At 47.0% G+C, this 23,369-nt stretch overlaps 1 protein-coding gene across 1 annotated transcript; it reads right to left on the reverse strand.

Annotated features, from left to right (window-relative positions):
* Positions 1-1,473: 1,473 nt before the first annotated feature.
* On the reverse strand, positions 1,474-23,277 carry mRpS14 (mitochondrial ribosomal protein S14). The gene is made up of 3 exons (XM_037421721.2): positions 23,129-23,277; positions 22,659-22,820; positions 1,474-1,864 (listed from the first exon to the last, which is right to left on the reverse strand). Exons 1-3 carry the CDS (start codon positions 23,189-23,191, stop codon positions 1,682-1,684), a joined length of 408 nt encoding a protein of 135 aa, XP_037277618.2. The 5' UTR covers positions 23,192-23,277; the 3' UTR covers positions 1,474-1,681.
* Between the last annotated feature and the right edge of the window lie 92 nt (positions 23,278-23,369).

The following is a 23,369-nucleotide window of genomic DNA, read 5'->3' on the forward strand; positions in this document are numbered from 1 at the left end:
CACACACACACACACACACACACACACACACACACACACACACACACACACACACACACAATTGAAATTCTGGTTTTGAGTTCGGATCCGAGAAACGCATCGATGCCGATCTCCAGAATGACTGAAATATGGACGCCGGTTCTGAAATATAGTTTCAGCTTCACGGTTTTATATGCTCTACTCACGATGACCACATGGCGTACGTCACGAAAAAAAAAATAACATGTCAAAAAATCTGCCAAAAATATCAAATGAGCGAACCGACCCGTCCATTGTCATTTACCCTCAAGTTATTTTCTGGTGTGGGCAGCTGTCCATTGCGGGTCGCATGCTCGTGAACATATTAACCCTTTACGAGCTAATGTCGCAAATTCGCGACATACTGAAAAAACTGCGAGAAAGCTGCCGGCTGTCAAGTACTCACGAGGAACGTAGCTTTGAGCATGAAAAATCAAGCGCTATCTCGGGTAATGTATTTTATGCTAGAACTGGTTGTTTTGTAGTTGATGGCAGAGAGCGCTCACTCCTGCGTTCTTTCTCTCCTGGGTGACGTAAGTTCTATGTTCAATAATTTTATTTGCTTTGTACGCGCTCAAGACGTGGCACACGAAATGTTGCGTAGTTCTGACGTATGTTTTTGATTGCAAGGTCCTCGCTTCTGTGCCACGTGAAGAATTGGCGACATTCATAAATGTACGCATTGAAGGCGCATTTTTGATAATTAAACTGGGAAATCGGTTAATGGTCACTATATTTAAAGCTGGAAAACGAGAACAACTTTTATTTTCTACGGTAGTTTCATAGTTCAGGCATTAAAAGGGTTAGGAAGGAAGGAAACAAAGGGAGAATGCAGGGAGGTTAACCAGGAAGTCATCGGTTTGGCTACCCTACACAGGGAGATTAGGGAAGGGGACAAGAAAGGTGAGAAAGAGGGTTAAGAGGGAAATAAAAATATACGGGGCGAAGAGCGTAATGCACGGGACAAACCGCATGCAACCAGCGGGCAGCGTGCTTGTGACGCCTGTTATGAACCGGTTCGATTGCAGTCGCGCGATTGGCCAAAATTGATCTTCCGCTGTCGCAAACGCGATTTCGGAAAATTACGCGAATGAAGTTGCGAACCGCTATAATCTACAGATACATACGGATCGTCGAATATTCCACGTATATATATATATATATATATATATATATATATATATATATATATATATATATATATAGGTTGAGATGCGTTGCGGTGACTCAGCAGACAGTGAACGAGACTGGGAGAATCTCGCCAGACAATGAACCACAGACATACGCTAGGATGAAGGCGAACTGAAAGGATTATAGTTTATTCTCTGCGTATCTGCGTGCTCGCGTAACCTTGATGTAAAACAGTTTGTATTCTTGTTCTAGTTGAACGTCGTCTACGTGTCTTTAACCGCTCACACATTACTCTGTGATAATCAAAACAGAAATAGCACACAATCGGGTTATTCTAAACATGTTTATTAGTGGGAATGTCTACACGAGACGCCCTACTTGCGCACAGTCAGCGGTGCCGAAGACAGGGCTGTAAAGGCGACAAAATCCTCTAATTAGCAAATCCTCTAATTAGCAACAAAATCCTCTAATTATAGTTGTGCATTTGCACAACCATAACAACCGCAGGCCGGGTCTGCAGCACGTGGCGGGGCTACCACATGGCCCTCTGCACCCCGGACAGGTAGTTGTAGTCGGCCAGGTGGCGGAACATCATGCGCGACACCCGCCACGGCCGCACGAAACCCCTCGCCCGAGACGTGATCACGCAGCGGCCGTGGAAGCGCGTGTAACAGCTGTCCAGGGGAAGGTCGGCGATCTCCTTGTCCGCAATTTCCTGCAAAGAAAATCAATCACTCAATTAATCGATCAATCAATCAGCATAATGGGGGATCGCGCCACCACCAACCGATCGACAACTGGATTCCCTCGAATGTCAGTGAATTGATAAACCAGCGGTAGGGCGAAAAGACTTACTGCCGTGTATCTGGATGACAAGATGAAAGATGAAACTAATCGCTACTAATTAACCATGGTATCATGTGCCGGCGCTCCACGATTCCCGTCTGTCGGATCGCATTTAAGTCAATGCAATGTACAGGCAACTGAGCCACCTTACGGCCCACGCCCGGATACATACGCGCGTGCGCAAAGCATGACGAGATAAGACTATGGTACAACCCAAGAAACATGATTGATTGATTGATTGATATTTGGGGTTTAACGTCTCAAAACCACCATATGACTATGACAGACGCCCTAGTGGAGGGCTCCAGAAATTTCGACCACCTGGGGTTCTTTAACGTGCACCCAAATCTAAACACACGGGCTTACAACATTTCCACCTCTATCGGAAGTGCAGCCGCCGCAGCCGGGATTCGATCCCGTGACCTGCGGGTCAGCAGCCGAGTACCTTAGCCACTATACCACCCCACGGCGGGGCACAACCCAAGAAACAAAGTTCACGGCCGTAACTCGCTCGAAAATTTAAAATATGCAGGCGACAGAGTTGAAGCTGACGTTTTTTTTTTTTCTCAGCGTTCCTCCGCGTAAAGCCCCAAGAATACAGCATGAAGCACAGCTCAGGGCTAGATGCATTTAAAAAGCAAAACGATTATTCGCGTATTAGTAAAGTACAATTTCACAATCCCGGAAACACCACACTTACCGCAACAAGACGCTTTAAAGGGCAAAAAAGAAAAAAAAAAGCGGGAAAAGAAAATACGGGTAACGATGCTATTTTGAGATTCCCGCACCGAACACCGTGGCGTAAGCAATTTCGAAGGCGTCTACTGGGTCCTACATAGCTTCCAGTCGATAAAAATGAAGTACATTGTCAACTGTCGGCGCCACGGACATAGAATAGGAAGCTCCATAAAATTTCATCGAGCCAATAATGCCACGCAAATACAACAACAACAACAAAAAAAACACATCTTGAAATTTCTTACGTCACGCACGGAGATTTAGGCGCGTAATCTAAAAGCAAACTTCAACTGATTTCCTCCGCTAATAATGAACTTACAATAGTGAAACATGACAATGGAGTTTTCAGAGTACAGCTTGTCAGTCTAGACCAAGTCAAGGTTTCTCTTCAGTGTCCCTTTGAAGACGGGCAGTGGTGACACACACACACACACACACACACACACACACACACACACACACACACACACACACACACACACACACACACACACACACACACACACACACACACACACACACACACACACACACACACACACACACACACACACACACACACACACACACACACACACACACACACACTAGAACCTGAGCATAAAATATTAGCTATTGCATTTCAGAACTGCTCATAAACGATAACGCTAGGGAGCAGGTTATTCCAGTCCCGTTGTGATTCGTTCAACAGTGAAAAAGTGTAGGCGATCACCCTACACCATTATCCCCATTATCTGGAGGGTCGAGCCTAGTATGAGCGATACAGAACAGTGACGTGGCCAGCAGATCGTTCGGGGTAATCAGGACCTCCTGCCAAACCCTAAAAAGGCCTCCCTGTCCTCACATGGGGCTGGCCGAAGTTGGATGCAGAGGCGTAGGAACATTTTTTTTTAGGGGGGGGGGGAGGGCTGGCACGGGCTTGGTGTGCCACTGCCTGGATGTATGAAGATCTTATAGTCTTCTCTCTGGAATTTAATTTTGAGTGTGTATGCCTGAACCAATGTTTAAAAGATGTACTAACGATAAATCTCAGATTGTTGCTCTTGTGAAGAAGAAAACGCATCGTTGGCCAACAACATCGCCACCGCTTGGGTACTGGGTGCTTGGCTTCGCTCGCTCGGCTCGTGCTGATCATCGCCGGCATCTGCTCGACCGTTGCTCTTGTCCGATCGTGTTTCATCGTAGGACCACCGTCGCAACAGTCGCCAATAAACCCTTTTTCAATTGGTGGAGGGTGCTGCCATTCCCCGTCGCCTGAACCTGGGTGCTGCCATTCGCCGTCGCCTCAACCTGGAGCTGCGCAACCGAACGCTACCTACCATCATGGCTACCAACAACGCGCAACCTGGCTCTTCCACTCCATCCCCCAGCAACCCCGGCGTTCTTCGTTTGCGAGAGCCCAAAGTCTTTAGCGGAGCTGATGAGACTGACGTGGAAGACTGGTTCGCTAACTACGAACTGGTAAGCGCAAACAACAAGTGGGATGACGCGGACAAATTGACTTACGTCATCTTTTACCTCACTGACGTAGCCGAAATGTGGTATAACAACCACAAAAACGACATTACGACGTGGTCCATCTTCAAAACGTTGTTCGCTGACGTTTTTGGCCGACCCGCTGTCCGCAAGTCCAGAGCCGAACAACGCTTGCGGACTCGCGCACAAAAACCAACGGAATCTTTCACAAGCTACATTGAAGACATCATTGGACTTTGCAACCGATTGAACACCACCATGCCCGAGTCGGAGAAGATTCAACACATCCTCAAAGGGATAAATGACGGTGCATATCAGCTGCTCCTCGCCCGTAATCCTGCCACCGTTGCGGAACTTGTTACTTTGTGTCAAAGTTTCGACGAGTTGAACAAGCAGCGCGCCCTGACTCGGCCATTTTCCTCACACGCCGACTCACTCTTCCCGCTCGCCGTCTCCTCGCAGGCGATCTCTGTCCCCAATGCGTCCCCGACCCGCTTCCTCCAACCGGGAAAACTGAACGCCGCAGTTCCAGAGGCAAGAACTGCGCCGTCATCGAAATGCCCAAGTCCTCGCACTTCACCTGCTAACGTCGTCGCCATATCTGTCGATGGTGTTTCTACATTTGCCCTCATCGACACAGGTGCTGCCGTTTCTGTTATAGCCGCCCAGCTCTGCCGCTCCCTACGCAAAGTGACCACGCCGCTCTTTGGACTATCGCTTCGTACGGCTAGCGCACAGCCAGTCAGACCTCTCGGCACCTGTACAGCCCGCATTTTCATCCAAGGCTCTATGTACGTCGTCGAGTTCATCGTCCTTTCGGTGTGCTCGCATGACGTTATCCTCGGGTGGGACTTCCTGTCACAACATCATGCCGTCATCGACTGCGCACGCGCTGAAGTTCAATTTTCGCACCTGTATGATGAACCTTTGCACGAAACTCTTGAGCGGTCTCCAAAACTCGTCGTACGTGAAGACACTGAAATTCCGCCAGCCTCTGTTGCCGTTGTCCCTGTTTGCTGCGATGACCATAACGACGCTACAGTAATGTTTACACCTTCCGACATTTTCATGAGCCGCAGAGCCGTTTCCTTGCCTTTCGCTACACTCGACGTCACTGCGGGCCGAAGCAATACTTTCGTCCACAACCCCCTTTCTGCACCGCTTACGCTACTTGCCGGCGAATGTCTCGGTCGAGTGGAGTACCTCGATTCCTCTTTATTCCTTAACATGCCAGACGAATCGTGCAGTAGCGCCTCGACCGAACTTCATGCCCTTTCCCCACTGGAATGCTCATCGAGTGACACCTTCTCGAGTTCCATCGCCGACACCTTAAGTGCCCATGAACGCGCCGAGCTTCTTAATCTTCTCCAGCACTTCGCGAATTCATTCGACGTTTCTCAGCCGCAATTGGGTCGGACTTCCGCAGTGCACCACTACATTGACACCGATTCGCACCAGCCATTGCGTCAAAGACCGTACCGTGTCTCTGCAGCAGAACGTCACGTCATCAACGACCAGGTCGAAGAGATGCTACGCCGTCGCGTTATTCAACCATCGCACAGTCCTTGGGCATCTCCTGTCGTTCTAGTTCGAAAGAAGGATGGATCGATTCGATTTTGCGTCGACTACCGGCGATTAAACAAGGTGACGCGGAAAGACGTCTATCCATTACCGCGCATCGACGACGCCCTTGACAGCCTCCAAGGAGCCGAATTCTTCTCCTCCTTAGACTTACGATCTGGATACTGGCAGGTTCCTATGGCAGAAGCTGATCGCCAGAAAACTGCGTTCATTACACCAGATGGCCTGTACGAATTTAACGTAATGCCATTTGGGCTTTGTAATGCTCCTGCCACGTTTGAACGACTCATGGACAACACACTGCGTGGACTGAAGTGGTCTGTGTGTCTATGCTACCTCGACGACATTGTCGTTTTCTCTGCCGATTTTCCTACACATCTGCGTCGGCTCCAACTGGTGCTGACGTGTTTAACCAACGCTGGGCTCCAACTGAACCTTAAAAAGTGCCGCTTCGCCGCGCGAGAGCTGTCCATCTTAGGGCACATCGTGTCCAAGGATGGTGTTCGACCCGACCCTGCAAAACTGCGAGCAGTCGCTGAGTTCCCGAAACCTACTACACTGAAAGAATTACGCAGTTTTGTCGGACTATGCTCGTACTTCCGGCGCTTCGTGCGAAATTTTGCGTCGATCATGTCACCACTGACCAACCTCCTACGCGGTGATGCAGACCTTTCATCCTGGTCTTCTGACTGCGACGTCGCGTTTGCCACGCTCCGTAGTCTGCTAACATCTCCTCCAATTCTTCGGCATTTCGACCCAACAGCTGCAACGGAAGTTCACACAGACGCTAGTGGGGTTGGTCTAGGCGCCGTCCTCGCCCAACGCAAGCCGGGCTACTCCGAATACGTCGTCGCTTATGCGAGTCGCACACTTACTAAAGCTGAGGCCAATTACAGCGTCACTGAAAAAGAGTGCTTGGCGCTAGTGTGGGCGCTTCGCAAGTTCCGCCCTTATTTGTACGGTCGCCCATTCGACCTGGTAACGGACCACCATGCACTTTGTTGGCTCGCCACATTGAAAGATCCTTCTGGCCGCCTAGCTCGGTGGGCACTGCAAATCCAGGAGTACGACATTCGTGTCATCTATCGCAGCGGACGCAAGCATTCTGACGCCGACGCCCTGTCGCGTTCGCCTTTACCTCCCGACTCGGCCTGCGAAACCAATGGTACCAACTCCGTCGCATCTCTCGACCTCGACTCTTTTACCGGTGAACAACACAAGGACCCGTGGATCGCTTCCCTTTTTAACTGTCTCTCTGGACCGTCAACCACTGCGGTACCACGATCTCTCCGACGTCAAGCTGCTCATTTCGCGATTCGTGATCGGCTGCTACACCGACGCAACTACGCCCCCGAAGGTCGTAAGTGGCTCTTGGTTGTCCCGCGCAGCTTGCGATCACAAATCTGCGCCTCCTTTCACGACGATCCCCAATGTGGTCATGCCGGAGTTTTCAAAACTTACGAACGCATTCGCCATCGCTTCTACTGGCGCGGAATGTATAATTTCGTTCGAAAATTCGTTATGGGCTGCCCTGACTGTCAACGCCGCAAATCACCGCCTTTCCACTCGTCCGGTGCGCTTCAACCGCTCCCGTGCCCTGCCAAACCTTTCGATCGGATCGGAATTGATCTCTATGGCCCTCTACCGACAACATCAGATGAAAATCGGTGGATCATAGTCGCTGTGGACCATTTAACACGCTACGCTGAGACCGCCGCCCTTCCAAGTGCCACTGCGCGGGACGTAGCATCCTTCATCCTTCATCGCTTCATACTAAGACATGGTGCACCTCGAGAGCTACTAAGCGACCGAGGTCGAGCCTTCCTATCAGAAGTCGTCACGTCTCTGCTTTCTCAATGCCATGTTGTTCATCGCAAGACCACTGCATACCACCCGCAAACTAACGGGCTCACGGAAAGATTTAACCGCACCCTTGGCGATATGCTCGCCATGTATGTGACATCCGATCATACTAACTGGGATCGCATTCTTCCATTCATCACGTTCGCATATAACACCGCGGCACAGTCTACCACTGGATTTTCACCTTTCTTTCTTCTTTATGGACGCGAACCATCCCACACCATCGACACTCTCCTTCCATACCATCCTGACGCATCCGAATGCCCATCTGTGTCCGAAGCTGCCCGTAATGCGGAAGAGTGCCGTGAACTCGCACGCACCTTTACGTCGCAAGAACAACAGCGCCAGAAAGAAAACAACGCCGACTCTTCACAAAGCCCCAGCTATTCCTCGGGATCACTTGTATGGCTGGCTGTTCTTTACCAAAGCCCCGGCATATCCTCAAAACTCGTTCCAAAGTACGAGGGCCCATACCGCGTTTTGGAGCAAACCTCGCCGGTGAATTTTCTCATCGAACCACTTTCCCCATCTGACGACATGCGCCGGCGTGGACGTGACATCGTCCACATCGCCCGCCTTAAGCCATATCATAGCCCTCTGCCTCCAGACTCTTAGGTCGCCAGGATGGCTCTTTTTCGGCGGGGGCAAATTGTGAAGAAGAAAACGCATCGTTGGCCAACAACATCGCCACCGCTTGGGTACTGGGTGCTTGGCTTCGCTCGCTCGGCTCGTGCTGATCATCGCCGGCATCTGCTCGACCGTTGCTCTTGTCCGATCGTGTTTCATCGTAGGACCACCGTCGCAACAGTCGCCAATAAACCCTTTTTCACTCTAAATAAAAACACAGGTTTGGAGAACCCTAGAAAGACCACGGATAGAACTATAGCTTATAGTTGTAACGCTGAAGATAACAAGCCCACTTGCCAAAGTGTCGGCTTGAGCACAAAGCTTCTGTTTGCAGATATATTTTTTCCCCCATAGCGGCAGATCTGTCACCTGCTCGTGGTGTACGCGATGAGTAAACTGTCGTCCAGCACGACGACAGTGATTTTTTTCCGATTTGGGCGCCGCGTACCAGGCAGAGTTCGCAAACGCAGTGGAAATGTGTTGACTCGTCGGGATAATGTCCATCTGAGAGGGGGGGGGGGGGCTAGCTCGCAGATGCTTAGCGGCGAAAAATTAAAGATCGAAGTAGAAATAGTTCATACACATTGTCTGACCCCAGCGTGTGAAGATCATCAACACAGCATACCGAGGCAACGAAAGTTGTCGCTCTTTGCGATGAGTCTCTCGGTTGCATCTACTCATATAAAAGGTCAAAAGATTAACTCATTCTGAGGTTTTTAGGCAACCCAGTTACGATATGGCTACGAGACACAGCGCACCGGGGGCCTCCGGATCGGTTCTGACCCCCCTGGAATTGTCTGACGAGCATTAGAACCAACTTAGGGTTACGGTGCGCGTTTTCTCGCGTTTCGTCGAAATACTGGCCGCAGTGACAGAGCTTCGAACCCACGTCCTCGGGTATAACTAGAAGCGCGGATACCCACTAAGGGCCGTTCCACGCGCTTCCCGCACAGCCGCAACGCACGTGTCGGGACTCCTGCCGCATTTAGCATTTAAGCGGGGGACAAATAAGCCAATAAAATGTCGCTCTGTCGCAATAAAATGGCGACGCTCTTTCACCCTGCGCTTGGTTGCGGAAGGTGTGCCGGTACGTGCGTTGCGGCTGTGCGGGAAGCGCGTGGAACGGCCCTAAGATGCCACGCCAAGTGTGTTACGAGCAAATTACCTGTGCGACCATGGGAACGAGCAAACACGGAAATTAGGAGAGACCCGTAACGCAAGGGGAGAGGCAAGCGTAAGCCGCAATCAAGTGGTGCTTTACGATGGATGGAATGACATTTATTATTGTCCTGCAAGAAGCACGAACGCGCTCAGGGCTCCCACGTTGGGACCGAGAGGCCTAGCCTCTAACAGCCGCATCGCGGACTTGCTGGACGGCCCATTTCTGGTCGGCTAGGCTGGAGCTACGCAAGGCAGCCGCCCACCTCGCCGAAGTAGCATCGGGGTTAGCGTCGTTATACATTGTAGTGCACTTCCAGAGCACGTGTCTAAGCGTAGCCGGGGTGAGTTTGCATTGGTCGCGTATATCGTTATCGTGTAGAGTACCGGGTACATGGCGTGAGGGACGTGTGGATTCGGGTATGACTCATAAGCAGTTTTATTTGCTCCTTTTTTTAACAGTCGCGCATCGCCGGTTCTTTATCTGCTGGCCACTGTGTTTTGTTAGTTTTAGTGGTTTATCGCTTTTTTATTTTTTAAATATATTATAACCACATCGATCGCTCAACGCTGATCTCATTCGCACCCGCAGCAATGCCGTTTTTACATCAACGCTGATCTCATTCGCACCCGCAGCAATGCCGTTTTTACGATGCCCGTAATCTCGATAGTGTAATCGGGCCTCGTGCGCGTGCTCTTCTGAATTAACCTGCTTCGGTTCTCGGTGCGTATATTTCAACCGCGCCGTACTGAGGAAAAGAACGACTGCCGTTTCAAACAATCATTGAAAGCACAGTTGCACGACCGCCTACTTTATTCAGCGGCCGTGACAGTTGTGAAGTGCCCGCCATAATACGCCGTAATCATTTCTTCTGCGAATCAGCGAAGGGCCCAGTACGCGCCCGTAAACATTAAAGAGTTGACGGAAAAGAATCTAAGGACTTTACGTAAACGCATACATAAGCAGCTGTTCACTTTGTTGGTGGTTCCGGTGCGAGCTGATGGTGATTAAATATGTTTGAACACTTTGTAATGGGCGGGTCTTTAAAAACACCCACTCGTTGCGCTGTTCACATCTTTTGTGACGCTCGGCGCGATTCTACGTTTCTGCCACGAAGTATGTGATGCGTTAAAGAGAGAGACACTTAGCACAACCTTACATTCATAGCACGTGCTTTTTTTTTCTTGCTAGGCAGATTTGACAAATTTAACGGCTCTGTGATAGGACAACTGCTTTCCACGTAGACGGCCTGCATTCTATCCTCACTAGGACCCGGAAATTATGTTATTATCTTATTTGCTTCTTTCTAGATTACGGACAACACAATGATTTTCTCGCTCACAACCAACGCCGCCTAAATCGACGCCGGTTAACGCTATCACGTTACAAAGAAAGTCAAGAGGGGCACAAGCACTACAGAAAGAGGTCGTCCGTATTAAATAGGCAAGGAAAAAAAAACAACAACAAAGACACGCGAAGATAATTAGTGCACCACGTGAGTTAGATACGAATACTTCTTCCCTGTTACGATAGCGATTAACATACTAATTAGTCAGCACAGGTCATACAGTGCGAAAGGCATCTATCAAGTTTGATAGTGGTTTCGTCTTGATGCTCTGATAAAATGGACACACTGCCGAAAATGGCCGAGAAACCGACCGTGGTGGGGTGCCTGAGCATTTCTTATATGGTGCTCTTGCAATATTTACGCATCAGCTCTTTATGCATCAAGAAAACTTTTTTTTTCTTCAATAAAGCCGCAGCACGTAGTTGCTAGTTAGCGCCAGTGACTGTCCTTCATTTCCGGAATTCGATTGCGTTGTTTGTGCGTCTGTTCTACCAAGACCGATACATTCAGCAAAATAGGAAAAAAAAACAGAATGCCGACCAAAATGGCGTCGTATTTTTTTTCAAGAATCACTCGACAAAAACGGTTCTCATCGCATTATCAAATTATTATTTCACAATGCCAAAGGTAGAGAAAAAGAGGGAGAAAGTTTATTCACGTCATTATATTTGCCCCAGCGTAGCGGGGACGTATAGACAATGCCAATATCGCCACACTTGCTGCGACATCTCTAATGCCTAGTTCACACTGAAACATCCGCTTTCTACAGTGACCGAAATTCCCCTGCCGCCGAAACGCAGCGTTGTTCGCACTGGACGCGCCCCGAGCCGCCGAATATGCCATCTACCACCGGGCGAACGCCGGATGGATGCGCTGTCACCCGGTTGTTGTCACGGCTCGCAAACGCCACTACGCTATCCGGTGGCGTATACTTCGATGATTCTCGTACGCAAGAAAAGACAGTACGGCTTACTTTGCTGCCAAGTGGCTGTCTTGTAATGCACGAAGAGCAGAAAAAAAAATTGCCCGCAGCTTCCCTCGGGGGAACACTGAGGAGGATGCGGAGCATATAATTGGTTAACGGGGTGTTAAAGTGTGACTTACTTGGGTCGATGGCTAAATTGGTTAACGTGGTTGTGAAATGGGGTGTTAAATTGCGACTTACTTGGGTCGATGGCTAAATTGGTTAACGTGGTTGTAGGAGGGGGTGTTAAATGAGTGAACACGTACACACGTATGCGAAAGGACGGCGCTGGTCGAAGGGACGTCGATCATTGTGTTTGTGGATTCGTTGGAATTCATTTCACCGCGACCTTGGACGTCGACGCGCCGTACAAACCAACCGACGAGCGGCAACTGAGCGAGCGAGCGCCGACCTTGAGTATATATACAGCGCGACGGCGCATGCACTGTCAGCTGTTGAATGTTCTCGAAGGAGAAGCGCGCGCGCGGCACAGATGGCGACGGCGCATGCGCTGTCAGCTGTCGAATGTTCTCGAAGGAGAAGCGCGCGCGGCACAGATGGTGGGCGACGGCGCATGCGCGCGCGTCAGCTGTCGAATGTTCGAGAAGCGGTGCGGACGGCGCACTACAAGGCGCGAGTATAAGATGCTTCCGCATCTAAAACCACCGACGCCAGCGGCGTTGGTGGGTTCGTTTTGGTCTGCAAGACCGCAACAAGCTCGGTCACGCCAACAGCAAGCTCGGTCACCTCTTTCACGAAATACGGAGGCGAAGTAGACACAGAGTAGGTTAAACTCCCGTTGGTTTCAACATTCAGTTACGTGCACTGCAGCATAACAAGTGAGTAGGGCTTTGCCGCCATTTTTCAAAATTCCTTGACTAGCGCTCCTATTGGTCCGCAGTGACCGATTCGGCGGAAGACGCCGCAAAAATCGATCCGAGAGCGATCGGCGCGGAGAGGGCCCTTTCGGCGGATCTCGCCGCCGCCGAACCGGATTCAGAGCACTTTCGGCGGCCGGAATGCTCAGTGTGAACGCGGCTTAACCGAGAGCCCCGCCACAATGGTCTAGTGGCTAAGGTACTCGGCTGCTGACCCGCACGTCGCGGGTTCGAATCCCGGCTGCGGCAGCTGCATTTCCGATGGAGGCGGGAATGTTGTAGGCCCGGGTGCTCAGATTTGGGTGCACGTTAAAGAACCCCAGGTGGTCGAAATTTCCGGAGTCTTCCACTACGGCGTCTCTCATAATCAAATGGTGGTTTTGGGACGTTAAACCCCATCTCTAACCGAGAAAACACGTACGCAACAAGCATTGCGAGCGGCGACGCCACTCTGAAGTTTCCGCACCAATCAGCATGACGTCACAGATTTTTACGGCTTCCACTAAGGCCTACGCAGTTCCTAACCAGCGACAATGAAATAAAATGTACTCCTCGGGGGGCAAGAGGACTTTACATATCAAGTTTGCGGAAATTTCGTTGAGCCTAAGTGCGAAACCCCCGAGAACCGCAGCGTCTCGGGCGGTGTATTTCGGCGCAAAATTTGAAAGTCAGTCTAAACTGATTCATTGTTTTAACTCTAGCGCCCCTTTGACGTTTCTGGCTCCAGATGTTCAACAATGCTATTCTGGTCGGCGTTGTTTTTGCCTCGTATGACGTTACTTCCCGACCAGATAAAGCTTCATCCAATTCTTGCTTTGGTTCAATCAATACACAAAGTAGCGTAGCTACACGTGCAATTGGGGGGGGGGGGAGAGGTCTAACAGCCCTCCCCCAGCACATATGTACGCTTACCCGCTCCCCCCGTCTCCCCGCTCCGCGACCTTCCATAAACACGACGCAGCAAAAAAACTCGTTCGCCGCTTCTCTGACACGCCCTACTTGAAGCGCCGGCGAACTTGAACCTGTTTCGCCGGACTTGAAAAGAGAGCAAGAAATAAAGACAACCAAAGAAGAACTCCGCCGGCGACGCACACCGCGACTTGTAATAATGCACGGCGCGTTGGCCCAGTCTCGATCAAGCGCGTCGTTTACCGCATACCGAAGAATGAATGGCAACGAATGCAGCCGCCGCTCGACGGGGGTCCGACGAAAGCGCGCGATGCTTCTCGTGGCGGGCGAAGTGCCGCATTCAACCGACACCCTAAAAGGGCTGTTGATTCGTCGCGGATACAGCTAAGATTTCCCCGTGGAAGCGCCTTTTTTTCTAGCTTGCGTAATGACGTACGTCTCCTAGAAAAAAAAAAAAAAGCCTCGGTGGTACACGCGTCATGGGAACCCACATAATTAAGAAGAAAATGCCAAGTAGCGTTAAACAACGCAAGCGAAAGAACCAGTTCTGTACGCATGTGGCACATGTAATTTTCGTGAATCCGAGGAAAACAAAAAAATGCGCTGCCCGTAGCTTTTTCTTTTTTTCGAAATTGGAAGTAAATGGGAAATTAAACAAATTCAGAGAATTCTAGGTGTTCTTTGCTCTTGACCCCATCGAAATGCGGTCACATAAGCCGGGAATCAATCACACATCCTCGAGCTTGGAAGAGCCGTAGCATGCAGTAGCAGACATATAACTATCGCATTTTCTCGCATATAACCCACTACTGCATATTACCTAAACCCATAACTAAGTCTGCAATATATACGCCTGTACAACCGCTGCATATAACCCACTCTCTTTTTTAACCACGGTCTTCTGTTTGTGTGGGCTACATGTGATAAAGTACGGTATTCATGGCTCTCTCTTAGGTTTCTCTTGAAGGTGGCAGCTTTGATACTGCAAAAGCTCCTAAACTGTGTACTGTGTTTAGTTAGTCTAAATACTAAATGAAGTAGCAGGGAGGTGGAGGACAACAGACAGAAACGAAAGAGATGGCTTTCCCCTTTTCCCCTTTCAGACATCTAAGGCGAATAAATAAGAGGTCATGTGACACTTTGCAATACATTTGGGAGGTGGAGTGTTTTGCATCGTCACTCATGCAAATGGTTTTTCACGTCTCCGCTTTCGTACTGAAAAAGAAAGCAAAAGTGGCCAGGTTTCCAATAGCACCTAGTGGTACAGAGATCAACACGACAAACACAGAGCCCAGCCTTTGCCCTATTCTTTGGATTGGTGCATGAATGTAAAAGGCTTCACTTAGCCCAACTGTTCTGAGAAGAAGTTAAGAAAAGGCGAGGTGAGGGAGGAGGGAAACCTTTATTCTTTCGTAGCCCCCTTGATACATAGATTCTCTCATATTATGGTGAGAATGGTTTTCTGTAGCACACTGACCACTGACACACTTTGAAAAATAACTGTTTCAGGAACCCTACGAATTTTGTGAAGCTGAGCAGAAGTAATAAACGTGTGTAAAAAAAAGAACAGCAATTATTAATGGTTCTCGGGCGGAAAAATCTACTTAAAGGCATCAGCCTTTGTCAATTCAGAAATTGATACCTTCACAATGGAGAAGAAAAGAGGAGTGCACAAACAAACCCTTTGAGTGCATCTATGTTCCTGCACTTCGTCCAGTCTTCGTAAAGCAGTAAAAAAATTATTGAAATCCATGAATTGACTTCCCTTGTCATAGATGGCCAAGCAAGTGTGAAACGTTTTTGCTGGCATGGGGCAGTATTTCGTGATGTTTGCCTATACACACTACATTGCAGGAATATTGACACAGTAGCCCAACATAACACGAGGAACGGAAGCTAAATATGTACCGTGGAAAATAGCGATGGTCTTGGAAAGATCATACATATTTCAAGAAACCCACACAGTTCTCAATATATAGCACCACGACGTAGTTTACCACCGCATGTGACAAACCGAAATGTCACGGAGGTGCATATAGATGGTACGCACTGTAAAACAAGCTTGGCTACATTTCATGCAATGTCAAACCATCCTTGCACTGTTTTATTCAATTACTGCTGAACTTTCAAAACGGTACCCTTGTTAGCCGCTTAGTTCACCAGCTGTCAAGACATAGTACCCAAATAGGTATGAGCCACACACACAAAAAAAAAACACACACACACACACACACAGATAATTAACCCCCTATCGCATATCCCCAAGCAGGTGCTCTTATCCCTTTTTTGGGAGAATCGAAGTATGTGCCAATGATCGTGCAAGAACCTCCCCGGCAACCCCGCCATTTCTTTTAAACCTGTCCGCTCTTGTAGAATACTGCTGCATGGAAAAACTCCGCCGCGGTGGTCTAGTGGCTAAGGTACTCGGCTGCTGACCCGCAGGTCGCTGGATCAAATCCCGGCTGCGGCGGCTGCATTTTCGATGGAGACAAAAATGCTGTAGGCCTGTGTGCTCGGATTTCAGTGCACGCAAAAGAACCCCAGATGGTCAAAATTTCCGGAGCCCTCCACTACGGGGACTCTTATAATCATATGGTGGTTTTGGAACGTTAAACCCCACATATCAACCAATGCTGCAGGAGTTTCTCTAGAAACTCAAAATTCAGATTGTTCTTGGATATGTGCACCATTTATAAGTAATTAGAGTGCAGTGACTCGGGGGTTACCTTACCGAGAGCCACAAATTGTTGGAACATTTCAACATCTTTCCCTCTTGTAAAAACAGTAAACGCATCATTTTTCAATAGAGCGTTTCATAAGAAGTACAAGTATGCATTATTCTAAGAGGCTGCTCTGCCGCCACCTTTAATTTCAGACCTAAACTGAGCACATGCCTCCCCTACAAATATTCTCCCATTATCTATCACTTGCTTGGAATTTTACAGCATTGATTGCTCTGCACTGTAAGTAGTACTACTGTGCAGCTATCTATCAAATGCTTCTGAATTTTGGTGTCCAACAATCAATACTTCCACACACTAAACAAGACACTGTTATTTGTATCTTTCATAGTTTACAGCGAAACTACACACAGAATTTCATTGCACTAACAATGACTTGGAAATATCTCCCAGCTTCAAGAACTAATATTTAAATGCCCCCACTGTCAAGGTCTTATGACGAAACAGACCTCACAGGTATGCTACAATGTACGGTAATGTGACAGGTTTCAAGTAACACTGTTGATAATTTGTTCAATATTAATAATAATAGTAACTGTTGGCATTGTGTGCATCTACGCCATGACAACATTATGAGAGATGCTGTAGTGGAGGGTTTCAGAAATTTCGACTACTGTTATTTAATGTGCACCAAAATCTAAGCACATGGGCTTCTGGCATTTTGCTTCCATTGAATAATAATAGTAATAATTGATAGGGTTTCACAAAACGACAAGATTACGAGGAGAGGGCTAGACAAATTATTATTATGTGGCATTTTTTAAATGCAGTCACTGTGGAAGCACTAATGATTTGTTAAAAGCTCCTGAAAAGCACTTAGAGTACTGTAGAAGATTTTGTAAGCATCGTTTGGCTTGTGCAATTTAGCATTGTGACATAGAAATAGCCAGACAAAGGTAACACATAATACAATCTGCAGGATGTAAACCCAAGGATGCCTTATGTCTGCTCCAATCTCAGTGCAGACTAGGAAAATCCAACTTAATGAAAGGGCAGCTAGCTAGCACTTTCCCTACCGAATGCCACCCAAGCTCATCCACAAGGTTTGTACCACTCCTAATGAATACAAGCAGGGCTTGCCGACGCAATGAAGCAACCTGAGCAGATGATGCAGTAAAAAAAAAATTTAAGAACAGGTTCAAAGCATGTATTTTGGTGTAGAAATGCAGGCTTGCGTTTGGATATTATCATTTCCGGAAAGAAAATTACTCAGGAGGAAAGGGTTGATCAACACTGATAACAGAAGAAGATAGCAGAGCAGGACTTTGATTAGGTGTCCCTCAGACACTTTGTGAAAAAGAATTGATGCAAGACTCATAATAGGACAGAGGGGCTGTGCAATGTGGACCTTTCACAAAAGCTCTGTCATAACCTACATGTTTGATACAAATGATTTAGCTTTTTCCACCTAAGAAAAATGAAAGAGTCTGCTAAAAAAGGTGTCAAAACACAAAGTTAGAATCCTGCTATCACAATTGTGAAAATGCCTGCAGTAAACAGTGCTCTAACTGCTCTTTCAAGCAGAGACAAGGTTCGAAACTGCAAAGGCAGTCATGCTCAGTTCCTAATTGAAGACAGAATTATTCAACACACAATCTCTTTTCTGTAAAGTTGAGTGCGCATTTCAGTTATGCTGGTTTGAGTGCAAGCTATGTGCTTGCTTAAAAAGTGAATTATGCTGTACACCTGCCACGTAAAATGAAAGACCATCAAATATGTAAAAAAGTAAAAAAAATCAGCCAGGCCTCTCCTTTGAGAACACAAACACCTTAACCGGCTTTCTTTCTTCATTCCCCCAAATTTTCAGCAAGTTTGTCCAAAATGCAGACTAAAACAAGTGCAGGTGACAAGAAGAGAGGGAGGAGGGGAACCGTCCTGCAAATTGAAAAGGGAAATGAGTATGCTATCACTTCAAGCTGCATTCTTTCTTTCGGGACAACCTGACAATTATAACCTCAATGTAACTATACTAAACTAAGCTTAGAAAGCTACTGGCAGATAAGCTGACTTGCTAATTAGGATAATGTTCCTTTATTCTAGCCTGCTGGCCGTGGTGGTAATGCAGATCACTTTCTTTCATGCTACTAGAAATAAGTACTTTTTATTTGAGAAAATGCCAAGTGTACGGAAAATACATGTAAACTCAAGCTGGAGGACACCGCAGCTAAACTTCTAACTTTACTACAATTAACAGTCCAACTACAACAATGTTTTTTCTTATATTTGGATTAACAGTTAAGGTGACATTGGCAAAAACACGCAAGTGTCAACATCAAAAAAAGATGCATGCACAGATCAAGTGTGCTGCACTTCAAGCAAATGGGACAAGTCGCCACACAGCAAGGCTGGCATAAGTGACTTTCTGTGGAGATTGATATGTTTTTATACGCCACTGATATGAACGACGTGACATCGAAGAAGTGTCGATATGTTTTTGAAAACATCATTAAAGATACTTGTTTCATTTCCTTGGTACACAGTGTCCAAGCTCTCAACACACCGGATGATGATATATGGGATTTAATGTGCCAAAGTCGCGATCGATTATGAGGCACGTTGCAGCGGAGACCTCCAGAAACTTTGAACACGCACAGACATGCACAGACATCGCACAGTACAGAAGCCTATAGCCTTTATTCTCCATCGAAATGCAATCTTTCCAGCCGGAATCAAACCTGCCTACACACACCGGAGTCAGACAACCAATATAAAACACATTAATTTGGTTTCAAAGTTCTTGGTGCTGAACATCAACATAGTTCCACTGAGTTGGCAAACTCAGTGGAACTTCCCGCAGCAGCCTCAATGGCAGAAGTCACTGTTAGGGTCACTAGAAGATAATTCACCTGTCACTGTTTATGTGCATCATGAGCAGATGACTGATATGCCGATAGAATGTTACCAGTTGCTGTCCCTCTGTGACGGCACACTGCAATGACATGTCACCGAGAAGCTGCCCCTGGATTTCGTAACCGAAAGTTTTTTTTTTTTTTTTTTCAAGGTAGTAGTAATGAAAATATATTCTATGCATTCCAAACACCACAATACTCTTTGAAGTGTCCTCAGGAACAGTGTTTTTGCCTAGAGCAACAACCTGAAAATATGTAAAGTTCCTGTCAGTACTCGTTTATAAAGGGCCCCCGAGATGGTTTTCTAAGGTTAAATAAAGCCTTATATGCTGCACAACTGAAGATATTTTTACGATTTGGGGATACCAAATGATACTTTGCAAGATATTACGAATTGCCAAAAAAACAAAACAAAACTCTGTCAAATATCATGTGATACTCAAGTAAATGCTGGCGTGCCGTTGGAGTACCAAAAGTCATGCAACCTTAATTTCACATTACATAATAGCGAAATCATGCAACATCCCCATGATGTCACATGACAGCATCATTGCGTGACACTGTCTCTTGTTCACGCGTGGGCCAATACCAGAGGAGGTGCAGCTGCATGTTAGGTACAGGTAGTTTGTAGCAGTGTGATAAAATATTCAACTAAAAAAAAAAAAGGAGATGGCTTTCCTGTTCAAGCCATCGTAGACATAGGGACCCTGTGACCTTTTGTTCCAGCTACTTATGAGGTTAGGCTACAACATGGACTAATCATTTACACCATAATTAGGAAAGCCCTTAAAATGAAGGGGGTCATGGGTCATCAAAAGAGCTGTAAAAAGGTTGCTCCTAAAACGACAATGCAGAACCGCTGGCATCCACACGCACTAACTAGGTGACGTCAGGATAAGTAGAGTATACCTGCGTGGACGCTTTGCCAATCGAGGCATTTCAGGGTACTTGCGAGTGCATGCAGTTGGGACACCCATCGGCGTCTTTGTCAAACGCAATTCGCCGTCTTTGTCATACGCGATTCGCGCTTACTTGAACTCTGAACCGCGTTCTTGAGGGATGTGGATTGTGTATGTTAAAGGTGCCAATGAGCATCCCTTGCATGTGTTCTCAGATGCCGTGGAGTTCCGTGTTCCTAGACAAGTCAAGCATCCATGCAGGTCTAGTCGGGCTGATGTCATTTAGCGTATGAGGCTGCCGATGGTGCCAGATTGTCGTTGTAAAAGCGACTTTTTCTCAACACTTTTGAACGTTACCTTCCTCCCACGTCACGCCTTTCCTTTGCACCATTTCGCTGAGCAATCGGGCTAAGCTACTCCTTCAGTTACTGTGCACTGGTGTGAAGTAAATCACCAAGCCTCACTTTGGGTCATTTGCTTGCTTTAGGTGTACGTACAAAAATAATCTGTTATTTCACAAAATTATTAAAAACAGAGTAATACATTAGCATCGAAGCTTGGGTGTTGTTGTTAAAATGTTGGAGGGAACAGAACGCAAAAGAAGACTGGGACAAAGAAGGGTGATGACACAGGTCTACTGTGTGTACAGTCGCGACTGCAGTTGCACACTCCTGATTGATAAAGAAATGTGGCACTAGCTAAGCACAATTTTCAGTTGACATGTGAAATAATTGAGGCAGACTTCACCAGAAAATTGGATAGCACATGCGTCAGTACTTCTTGAATAGCACTTTCATCTCGTGAAATATATCTAAACAGACCATGATTTACATACCATTGAACACCAGTAACGTTCGCACTATGTCTAACATTCAGTAAAAAGTTTTCGTCATTTTCCCTGCTTGTTGCGCATGCCAGTGGCATTTGCATGAATATTCATCTTTCCATTGAATAAAGTGTTGTGAGTCAGTGCTGTGTAGGCATCGCCCTTCCTTGTTCCATCTTCTTTGGCACTGTGTTCACTCCCGAGTAATACCATTCTACCAAGCTTTTGTGCAAACTGAATACATACCCAACACAGAACAAAATCGTACAGCAAAAGCAGGGCTGCATTTGTAGTATGAAAGTAATGAAATCATGAGAGAGACTCCAACTGTCAGTTTCCGAATGAGAAAAAATAATAAAACATGTGGGCATTAAAGAAAACATCATAAACATCATTCTAGTCACGAGTGATGACATGAGTGGTTAGCTCCATCAAGTGATGCTTGTCTGGAGAGGGCATTCCGCCTACACAAGCTCCGACAGCTGCATTCATGTAGGTGATTGCAGTAAATGTGTCATTACTAGGTTTGTAGTTATATTTTAGTCACTAACGTAGAAAAATGGCCTATTAATATTCCAGTGTCCATTTATTAACCTCTGTCATGTAACATTTGCACAGCTGGTAAAAATGAAACACGATTAAACAAGTCGACATCCTTCAGAACATTTTTTATGACGTAAAAGTGTCCCATTATAATTCATGTTGCAATAACGGCTATTTCAAGAATGAAAAAAAGAGTTTTGAGTGTCCACATGTTACTCACACATTTCAGATTGCGTCCTGACGAGGGAAACATGAGCCAGGTATTTGCAATTTTGTGAATACTTCTCTGTCAAGCAGACCACAGTTGGCCTTATAATTTTCTAAAAATGAATAATGCCTTGGTTAACTACGAGACAAATTAGCATGCGCAGGCCCCTTATTTGGCGAGGTTAAGCAATGAAATGAACATGTTGGGGCGTTTTTTGCCTAAAGGAGCTGCATTAAGTTCCCAGGACATCACACACTTATTTACATCTTTACGCCATGACCTCAATGAGTTGACATAGCTCACCTAGACGCAAGGAGAAGCATAATCGATGACTTCGCTATATTCGCAGGCAACCAGCTGACGCGAGTTTCCAAAAACGCGTCCGCTTTCTCTTTTATTCAAATACCACGAAAAACGCGTCACATGTGTCAGGCACTTAAACGAGCAGAGACCATTGCGTAAGCAATGAACACGTTCACATCTGTTCGAAGTTCCCACGCCAATACTCAACGAATGCAAGTTCGAACGCACGTCTCGTTTCGCTCTGGCGGAACGCTACCTCCATAATTACATTTAGGATATGGAGCGTCTCATTAGCGTCGGGTTAACAAGTAACGAACGAAACAAACTTAACGCCTCTACGCGAAACGCCAACGGCACACTGCGTTTGCACATCCGCATCTCACGTGGCGAACCGCGTCAGCCAGCCACGACAGTCAGCGAGGGAGGAAACAAAACAAAACGAAAGAGGGGGCGGCGGCCTTTGCGAAAGTCAATAATTCTGTCTGCTCCAGTTTTACAGTACGCTAGACTTTGTTATCGGGGCGTCAGTAAGGCGCTAATGCCCATGTTACTGAATGTTACGACATTCGCACCGAAATCCTTATCAGAAACGAACGCCGAGACGACACTGACGGGACCTAAAAAAAAAAAAAAAGGAACAAAAAAGTGTGGGCTGTTTTCGCGTATTTTCCGCGAATGCAACGAGAACAGGCGTGAACAATAAAAAGTTCAATCGAGCACATGCTGGCTAAGAATATCTAACAAGTGATACCTGCAAACTTTTCGGTAGGATGTCGTTCTTCCTCAAGGAGTTGATATTTAGCCTCAGACGCGCGTACTCTTTGACCACTTTTCTTCTCTTGGCATCTCGGGCCATTCGCCAGTCCGTGTACTTGTTTCGACAGGGCACTAGAGTCCCCAGTGGCGTGACATTCTGCAAGAGCGTAGCACAGCAGATTTATCACTAACCTCACGTGCATCTTGGTTAAGGAATCGCGCGCGTGAAACACAACTGAAACAAGAGAAAACTTTGTTAGGTCGTGTACGCCACACGACGATACAGATAGCGAGCCACACGTCGCAAATTTTAGAAAATATCTTTATATTGTCCGATAAACTCTTGCCAAAACGCATCTACCGGTGCTCTCCCGAGCGGCGATAGGGTTCCGGCACAGGCGTCTAGAACTGGTAAAAAGTGTTAAGCAAAGAGTGAAAGTCAAGCCGAACAAATTTGCAACTTGCCTGGCCTGAAAACCTGGCGCCTAGCATAAGCTTAACGGTATTGATGACTTTATTCATTGCCATATTGAGAGGAAACCGGGCGTCGGATCAATAAATGAACAACATGTACGCCGCCATCACATGTGAAAAATGTAAGTCCGCACACATTTAATACTAACATAACGGTAAATTAGGCAACAAGCAACAACTTAAAAATACTTAAATATTTTTATCAATATAAAAATGTGTAACTTTTAAAAGG

This window comes from Rhipicephalus microplus, chromosome 2 (genome assembly GCF_043290135.1).
Source record: "Rhipicephalus microplus isolate Deutch F79 chromosome 2, USDA_Rmic, whole genome shotgun sequence".
NCBI classification, from domain to species: domain Eukaryota; kingdom Metazoa; phylum Arthropoda; class Arachnida; order Ixodida; family Ixodidae; genus Rhipicephalus; species Rhipicephalus microplus.

Coding starts and splice junctions, on each gene's coding strand:
- mRpS14 (XM_037421721.2), bottom strand. CDS start 23,191: ATGGCAATGAATAAAGTCATCAATACCGTTAAGCTTATGCTAGGCGCC. Junction 22,821..23,128: donor GCGCCAGGTTTTCAGGCCAG/GCAAGTTGCAAA, acceptor ACGCTCTTGCAG/AATGTCACGCCACTGGGGAC. Junction 1,865..22,658: donor TCCTACCGAAAAGTTTGCAG/GTATCACTTGTT, acceptor TTTTCTTTGCAG/GAAATTGCGGACAAGGAGAT.